This window comes from Perognathus longimembris, chromosome 1 (assembly GCF_023159225.1).
Source record: "Perognathus longimembris pacificus isolate PPM17 chromosome 1, ASM2315922v1, whole genome shotgun sequence".
In the NCBI taxonomy this organism is placed as follows: Eukaryota; Metazoa; Chordata; class Mammalia; order Rodentia; family Heteromyidae; genus Perognathus; species Perognathus longimembris.
In genome coordinates this window covers 112,391,766-112,401,303 of record NC_063161.1, presented here as the reverse complement: position 1 = coordinate 112,401,303, position 9,538 = coordinate 112,391,766, and the positions used below count along the sequence as shown (strand labels likewise).

At 43.3% G+C, this 9,538-nt stretch overlaps 1 protein-coding gene across 1 annotated transcript; it reads right to left on the bottom strand.

Moving 5' to 3' along the window:
* Positions 1-1,173: 1,173 nt before the first annotated feature.
* Positions 1,174-5,592, bottom strand: LOC125355630 (the record flags this gene model as incomplete). The annotated part of the gene is given in 1 exon segment (XM_048352087.1): positions 1,174-5,592. A coding segment is annotated over 1 exon segment (4,419 nt), but the record flags the coding sequence as incomplete, so codon positions are not given.
* Positions 5,593-9,538: the final 3,946 nt, after the last annotated feature.

The window sequence follows — 9,538 nt, the reverse complement described above, 5'->3', positions numbered from 1 at the left end:
GTTGAGAATGAAGCATCTTACATTGTAAATTCTGATTTATAAATGCTTACAGATTTCATACATTTTATTTTTTCACTTTGATCTTTCCTAAGAATGTATTTAAAATAACTTTATTAGCTGGACAGTATTAGTGTTGTGCCAAGTTGCAAGACCACCCCCAAGAAGACCACCGAGATTTAGACACTCCGAAATGCAAAAGCAAGGCAAGGCTTTATTTAACGAGCTGTCAACTCGGGCCTCGTCCTACCCACCGACACAGCGGAGGTTAGGAGGAAGCCCCGAGCTGTGATTACACAGGGCTTATAAAGGCAAAGAACAAGGTTACAACAATCAGCTGTGCAAGCAAGATTAGAACACAGGTACAAATCTGATTGGCTCAGGGTTCGATTCTAAAATGGGGTTCACGTGGTGGGGCCTGACTTCAAAGTCTGGCACCTCATTTCCCCCTTTTTCTTTTTGGTACCTTGGGAGCCAATCATGGCTCCATTCTGTCCATTTCAATGGCTTGCATGTCTAGGGGATGATATAGAGGTAAGGCATGGGCCAGTAGGACCCAATGTAGTAACCAAAGGGCCTGTCACCATTTCTTACAAGAATATTCTCTGTACCTCTGTTCTGCATGTCTCTAGTTTATCCTGCCTCATCTTCCCAAAAACAACTCTGGTCCCTTGATTTTAAAGGGGGGCTGATGGGTGAAGATCATCCATCTTCTGTAATTTCTTCAGGCTGACTCAGGGGCGTTGACCTTACCTAGCCAGGAACCTATAACCTTAGTCTACTTTTCCAAGGGACTGCAGGATTGCTGCAAACTGAAAATTAACTTTCAGCTATACAGACTTACCATTAGCTCTATAGTGTTTAGTATCCAAATGTAAGCAACAAAATAATACATAAACTTCTCAACTGTGCTCTAAGGGTCGGGTGGCTATACCCGTATTCCTGAGCAAGCTCAAAACTACCTAAAATAAGGGGGTCACCTCACTTTGGAGTGAGCTGCCAAAATGACATCAACACTAGCCAGGGTAGTAAGGAAAGAAGGCAAAAAGAAAATTATAACAATATTCAGTCTAACTTTCTTTTCTTGAGGCGAAGGCGAAGCGGCTGAGTTGGGTGCTTGGAGACCTCCCATGTTCCATCACGGTAGTTGTCATCCAGGGCAAAGGGGTCAGCTGGCCTGGCGTGGGAGCAATGGACCCAAGTGGTGACGCCATCTACTTTAAGGGCCGTGGGAGTAGTCAGTAGCACCACGTAGGGTCCCTTCCATCGTGGTTCTAAGGATTTGGAGTTATGCCTCCGGACGAACACCCAATCTCCTGGCCTGAATAAATGGGGGATAGGGACAGAAGCAGAATCATATAATGCCTTGAGTTGGGGCCACATTTTCTTGTGCACGAGCTGCAAATAATCAAGTTTACACAAAAATTCAATATCATCCAAATCAGTGAGCAATTCAGTCTGAAGGCTAGGGATAATGGGCGGAGGGTACCCGTACATTATTTCAAAAGGAGTAAAGCCAAGTTGATAGGGAGAATTTCTTACCCTAAGTAGAGCAAAAGGAAGGAGTGACACCCAGTCTGCGCCAGTCTCTAAGGCCAATTTAGTTAAGGTCTCTTTTAGAGTCCGATTCATTCTCTCTACCTGTCCTGAACTCTGGGGTCTACAAGCACAATGCAATTTCCAATCTGTCCCCAGTGCAGCGGCTATTCCCTGACTTACTTTTGAAACGAAAGCCGGTCCGTTCTCCGACCCAATGGTGGATGGGAAGCCATACCTGGGTAGGATTTCTTCCAGGATCTTCTTAGCCACTATATTCGCAGTTTCATGCTTTGTTGGATAGGCTTCCACCCATCCTGAAAAGGTGTCTACAAAAACTAGCAAATATTTGTATCCAAATTTTCCAGGTTTGATTTTTGTGAAATCTACTTCCCAATACACGCCTGGCCTATCCCCACGGAAGCGAGCTCCTTTAGTAACTTGTTGATTGGGGGCATTGGTAAGCTGACAGGCCTTGCAATTTTTAACAATATTTTCAATAAGTTGATCTCCTTGTCTAATTTTTACTTTGGAATGTCGGAGCAAGTCCTGCATTCTTCGGGTTCCCATGTGAGAAGCTCGGTGGATTCTTTTAAGGATCCCCTTACCTAGCCTTTGTGGCAAGATAAGTTTCCCTTCACCAGTTTTCCACCAGTCATCGTTTCCTTCTCTGTCCAGGGTTTTGTGGGTCATGGGAATTTTTTTTATCCACTCCAAGTCTTCCTGGGAATACTGGGGTACAGGAGGCAAAGCTCGTGGTCCTGGGTCTACTACAGTCAATACTTCTGCTCTGGGATGGAGGGCTGCTTCCTTAGCTGCCTGGTCAGCCAGATTATTCCCTCTAGTCACCGAATCAACTCCCTTTTGATGACTCGGGCAATGCATAATGGCAATCTTTGCTGGTTCCCATAGGGCCCGGATGAGGCTTAAAATCTCCTGTCTGTTTTTAATGGCCTTTCCTTCAGCTGTCAGTAGCCCCCTTTCTTGGTAAATGGCTCCATGGATGTGTACAGTGGCAAAAGCGTACCGGCTGTCCGTATAGATATTTAGTCTCATTCCTTTTCCCATCTGTAAAGCTTTTGTTAGTGCCACTAGTTCTGCTCTTTGTGCAGAAGTCCCCTGAGGGAGTGCCTCTGCCCACAATATCTCAGTGTCCGTAGTAACCGCCGCACCCGCATACCTTTTTCCATCTCGAATGAAGCTGCTGCCATCGGTGAACCAGGTGTGCTCGGCATGTGATAGCGGCAAATCCAGCAAGTCTGGCCGGAGGCTATGTGTTTGGGCCAGGATCTGGTCACAATCATGCAGGGGCGCTTCCAGATCCGGATCCGGCAGCAGAGTTGCTGGGTTTAATGCTGTTGGTACACAGAAGCTGATACGTGCCGGGTTAAGTAACAACGTTTGGTAATGGACCATGCGGGCATTGCTCATCCATCGGTCAGGTGGTTGTTTTAGCACCCCCTCTAGAGCATGTGGAGTGGCTACAGTCAGATTCTGTCCCAGAGTCAACTTATCTGCATCTTTTACCAAGAGGGCTACTGCAGCTATTATTCTTAAGCACGGAGGCCACCCAGCGGCGACAGGATCCAATTTCTTTGACAAATAGGCGACCGGTCGTCTCCAGGGCCCAATTGGCTGGGTGAGCACCCCTTTTGCTATTCCTTTCTTTTCGGCCACAAACAATGTGAATGGTTTATTCACGTCAGGTAGGCCTAAGGCTGGGGCTTCTAGAAGGCTTTTCTTGATTGCCTCAAAGGCTTTTTGCATCTGCTCAGTCCAATGAAATTCTGGGAGGTTTTTGGTGGCTTCATATAAAGGCTTGGCCATCTCAGCGAACCCAGGTATCCACAGCCGGCAAAAACCCGCCGTTCCCAGGAATTCTCTGACTTGTCTCGCTGACTTAGGCACAGGAATTTTTAGCACAGTCTCTTTACGTGCATCTGACAGCCAACGCTTGCCCTCTTTTAATATGAAGCCCAGATAGGTGACTTCAGGTTTACAAATTTGTGCCTTTTTAGTGGAGGCCCTATAGCCCAAATTGCCAAGAGTCTTTAAGAGCCTAGCTGTTCCCTTTAAACAACTATCCTTGTCTGGAGCAGCTATTAACAAATCATCTACATATTGCAATAGACTTATTTCAGTATTTTGGGAGCGGTACTCACTTAGGTCTTCATGTAACGCCTCATCAAAGATTGTAGGCGAATTCTTAAATCCTTGAGGCAGCCTGGTCCAGGTCAATTGACCGCTTATCCCGATTTCAGGATCGTGCCAAGTAAATGCAAAGTAGCTTTGGCTCTGTGAGGCTAAGGGCAGGCTAAAGAAAGCATCCTTTAGATCCAACACAGTATACCACACATGGCTCGGTGACAGGGAGCTCAGCAGGGTATATGGGTTTGGGACTGTTGGATGAATGTCCATTACTCTCTTGTTAACTTCTCTCAAGTCTTGCACTGGTCTATAATCATTGGAATTAGACTTTTTTATAGGCAATAATGGAGTATTCCAGGCTGACTGGGTGGGCTTCAGAACTCCTAAATCTAATAATTTTCTGATGTGAGGAGTGATCCCTTTCTTTGCTTCTAGTGACATAGGGTACTGGCAAACTCTTACTGGGTCAGCTCCGGCTTTAAGTTCCACAAAAATTGGAGGACGATGTTTTGCCAGTCCCATTCCCCCAGTTTCTGCCCATGCTTGGGGAAACGCCCGTAGCCACTCATTTTCTGGAGACTCGGGCTTGAGATGCTGGTATAGCCTATACTCTTCTTCTAACTTGCTAGTTATTAGTATACTAACAGGCTTTTCTCTTGAGTTCGTCACAGAAATCCCACTGTCTGTGAACTGTATCTGAGCTTTCATTTTCGTTAAGAGATCACGTCCAAGCAATGGATAGGGGCAGTCAGGGATGACTAAAAACGAGTGGGTTACCTGGCCCGCTCCCAAGTCCACTGTTCTTTGAGTAGTCCATTTATAGGGTTTAGTGCCCGTTGCACCTTGGACCCATGTTGTTTTAGTGGACATCGGCCCTCTCGGGGCTAGTAATACTGAATTTTCTGCTCCCGTATCTACCATGAACATGACTGGATTCCCCTCCACTTTTAATGTTATCCTGGGCTCAGGGAGGGGATCTGAACCCCGACTCCCTCAGTCACTGTCCTCAGCCATCTCTAAGGTTGACAACACTCTTGATCCTACTTTATGTTTTTCCTCCTTTTTCTGGGCTAGCTCTGGGCAGTTTCTGATCCAATGCCCCTCCTTCTTGCAATAAGCACATTGATTCTTCCCCATCCTTGGTTGGGGTTTGGGCTTTTGCTCCTTACTTGGAGAGGAGGACTGTCTAAAGTTTCCTGCCTGCATAGAGGTCAGGATTTCCCTGAGTTCCTTCTGTTGTTGTTCCAAAATCCTAGCCAGACTCCTTTCCTGTCTTCGTTCTCCTGTTTCTCTCTTATTATAAACCTTTTCCGCCACTGCTACTAGATCCCTAATAGATTTTTCCCCAAGCCTGTCTAGAGCCTGCAATTTCCGCTTTATATCCGGTGCGGCTTGATTTACGTAGGCAAACATAATCATCTGAGCAGATTCCTGGGTCTCAAGATCATATGGGGTGTATTGACTAAAGGCTTCCATAAGACGCTCAAGGTATGCTGCCGGACTTTCACTTTCTCCCTGTCTGATATCATAAACTTTGGCCATATTTGTAGGTCGACGAGCCGCCGCCTTGAGACCTGCCAGCAGAGCCTGGCGATAGACAAGGAGTCGCTCCCTACCTTCAGCCGTATTGTAGTCCCATGCTGGTCGGGTCTGGGGAAAATAGGTATCAATCAAGGCAGGATCCGTGATGGGTGCTCCGTTGGGGCCAGGGATAAGTCTCCGGGCCGCTTCTTGAATACGACCTCTCTCCTCATTGGTGAAAAGTACCTGTAAAAGCTGGCTACAATCATCCCAAGTGGGCTGGTGAGTGAAAAGTATAGTTTCAAACAAGCGAATTAAGTCCCGAGGTTTCTCAGAAAAGGGGGCATTTTGGGCACGCCAATTGTAAAGATCACTAGTAGCAAATGGCCAGTATTGGAATTGTTGTCGACCGTCCGCATCCACAGGACTTATAGGGCGTAGGGGAAGGGTAGTAGATTTGTGAAGAGATGTAATTCTTTGGCGCCGGCGAGTTGATTGAGCGGGGCCCTCCGGGGCGGAGGGCACAGCTGAAACATCTTCCTCAGAGTCCTCCTCTTGGAGAGTTAACTGGGGTGGGGCGTATGGAGGGGGAAGCATTTCCTCCTCTGTGCTTCCTCCCTGGAGGACAGGTGGATATAATTTCTTTTCTCCCCTCTTAGGTTCTCTCTTGGCACCCCGTGTTTTTTGAGTGAATATTGGGGTAGGGGAAGGAGTGGAGGAGGGAGTTGGTAAGAAAGGCCGAACCCAAGCTGGAGTGTCCCTGTCAACTAGTTCTTTCCAGGTGTCTATATAAGGAATCTGGTCTATATAGCCTGAACGAGGGGCTTCGATTAGGCTTTGTAAGGTACTGATCTTAATGATGTCAAAGCTTCCCTCAGGTGGCCAATTAACTCTCTCAAGGGTGGGCCATTCTGACTTGCACAGGGTAATCCACTTTTCCTTCTTAAGGGCCACACCTCGGTTCTGAGCTATCTCCTTGATCTCCTTCCAGTGAACTAGAGTCAAATCTAGGGGGCTAGATGGAGGACCCCAAGATAGAACGTTACCCATAGCTCTGATCAGATGTTTAGTCCAAAAGGCTACAAAAGAAAAGAAACCAAAACAATTAATACAGAAGGAAAAAAACATAGGCAAGATCAAGAACAAGAAAAACTGGAGATTTCCCAAGTTGGCCCACACATCCCCCTGCAAGGATGCAGAAAGAGTGAATTCAAGTTGAAAGCGGGGCTCCAGAGATCCCCCTTTAAGGGTGAAGAGTCTGGGACATCCCCCGGTCTCACCAGGATTGTCAAGTAAGTACATCTGCTTCGACAACCCCTTCAAGAAATAAGCAAAAGCAAGACAAACAAACAGGCACATTACAGGACAAGACAAATGAACAGCGCTGTTTTCTTACCTTCGGAGTCTGGGATCTCGGGGTCTCTGGGGCTATCCCGGACGAGCCCCCAAATGTTGTGCCAAGTTGCAAGACCACCCCCAAGAAGACCACCGAGATTTAGACACTCCGAAATGCAAAAGCAAGGCAAGGCTTTATTTAACGAGCTGTCAACTCGGGCCTCGTCCTACCCACCGACACAGCGGAGGTTAGGAGGAAGCCCCGAGCTGTGATTACACAGGGCTTATAAAGGCAAAGAACAAGGTTACAACAATCAGCTGTGCAAGCAAGATTAGAACACAGGTACAAATCTGATTGGCTCAGGGTTCGATTCTAAAATGGGGTTCACGTGGTGGGGCCTGACTTCAAAGTCTGGCACCTCATTAGGTCCAGCTTAACTCATTAATTTTTTAAACAAAGAATTACATTATGTTAAAGAAATGTGTTAGCAATATGTCTGAGAAGTTGTTTCTTCTCAAAATACACGAAGTATTAGAAAAATAAACTGATGATGGTGGTAATAATGATGATGATGATGATGATGATGATGATGATGATGAAGAAGAAGATAGATAGATAGGTAAGTAGATAGATAGCTAGATAGATAGATGTAGTAAATAAAAGTAACTTTTTATCATTGTGGTAGCATTTGCCTATAGGCCTTAGGAAATCACAAGTTTGAACCACACAGTAGAAAGATTGTAATTTTGAGGCCAACCTTTTCTCTACAAGTGTTTTAGAGCAGCCTAGTCTCTGTATCAAGTTATACTAAGTGAAGGGAGTCAGGCCCAAAGTGACAACAGATTCTTGTTATCCATATTTCTAGACACTAGATTTAGTTTACAAACTTTTAAGTAAATACATTGCTTGTAGTACAAGTGTATAAAAAATCTTAAATGAAATATGGTAATTTCAAGGGAGATTTCAAATAGTATAATTCCTTAGAAAGTCAAAATCAAAGTTCAGCAAAATTCACCACCACAAAATGTACTCACAGGGCTGGGTTGGCTCAAGGGGAAAAGGATAAACACATGAAGAAGAAGAAAGGGAGGAAAATGAAGGCAAAAATCCAATGTATATATTACAATGTTTAAAAGAGTTAAGGAAGGGGTACATAGGATGGTTGAAAGGGGTGACATTGATCAAGGTATATTGTATTCAAAATCTGTTTTGTTAAAGGCAAGTCCTTTGTAAAACTACTTAAAGATAATAAAAAATAAATTGCACTGTCAAAACATAAAACAAAAATAAATAAACCAAAATCCATGAATATTTATTGAACAACTTTCTCTAAGTATTTAATATGTATTAACTCATTCATGTGACAGTCATTCTTTGAGAAGTGAGATGAATAATATGAAAGAAGGTACTTTAATGGGCTTTCCCAGAAGCACAACTTGAATATGAAGGGTGATGAAAAATAGGGAATGGCTTATACTTTCTGGCTTCTGGGATGACACAACCCCTGCTTCACTCTATTCCCTAAGTAATGGGAAATAACTTTGTCCTAAAAACCTGTAATTTTTAAGAGAATGTCAAAATAAAAATGTAATGACAGGGCTGGGAATATGGCCTAGTGGCAAGAGTGCTCGCCTCATTTACATGAAGCCCTGGGTTCAATTCCCCATCACCACATATATAGAAACGGCCAAAGGTGGAGCTGTGGCTCAAGGGGCAGAGTGCTAGCCTTGAGGGAAAAAAAAAAAAAAAAGTGATGACAGTGTCAAATGAGCAATGATATATGATTTCAATTGTGCAGAGGTTAAATCTAAGTTGTAACTGACACACAAGGACCTTGGCCTTCTAATCAAACCAATTTCTTTAGTAATGCAAGCACTGCTCAACTCCTTCTCTTGTAAGTCTCAGTGTAGAAACAATGAACTGTTTCTAGTTCTTCAAGCATGATGAGTTCTTTCCTACATTCCTACAGACTGTGACAAAATTTTCCCACATTTCACCTAGATGAATATGCCCAGTGGCTTTTCAGAACTGTTTCATTTACCTCTTCTCTAGAATCTTGCCAGAATAAGTGCCAATCAAGATAGAATTAATCTCTTCCTTTTATGTTCCTTTGTCTATTTTCAATGAAAAATATCATGACTAGACATCCCTACTCCATGCATATCTCCATGAGACTAGTTGTATGTAATTTCTCTTTATATTCTATAGTTCTATAATATTTTACTACATTGCTAGAATTTAAAACAGTTCTTGCATGAATGAATAATTAATATGTTAATTACAGTAAACAGAATAAAAGTACATGTGAACCTAACAGCGTATTCTTGGATATGTTTTTATTCCATAACTAAAGAATAGAGTCAAACCAGCCAAAAGCAAAGATTCTTTGGGAAGAGTCAGGGAGAATTCTATGGGTACTCTCCCCATGTAGCAATAGGTAGTTCACATGGAGTATTGCCACCTAGGGAAATCCATCCAAGCCTCTTATCCGGAGGGTTTATTGAGATTTAGTCCTATATACCTTGGTCTGTGCCTCACTTAAATTTTTGTTCATCCACACTTGTGGTGTGTCTCAGATTCTAGAAAATATATCACGTTTTTAGCATAGGATAATTATGTGTTGTCCAAATGTCCTAAATAAATAAATTTCAGCCAGAAATCCAAGGCCTAATGATAACTTAGAGGAGCCAAGGGAAAAGATCAGATTTCTATGTAGATAAGGATAATAGGTTATGATAAATTATTCAAATATCTTTGAATTAGTGAATCTGGTTAAATAGAAATTGAAAGAGAAATAATAAGATATACCTAAGGGTTAATGTTTTTTAAGGCAGTATTGATACTTATTCTAACTAAATTCACAAATTGCAGTAGATTCGTGTCATGAAAGTATGAACCTTTATTTGTAAGTAAGAAACGTATACATAAGCAATTGAAAGAAAAACATTTACTAATTTGTAATAACTCTGGCATGTTTCCTTGACATCATGATTCCTAAAA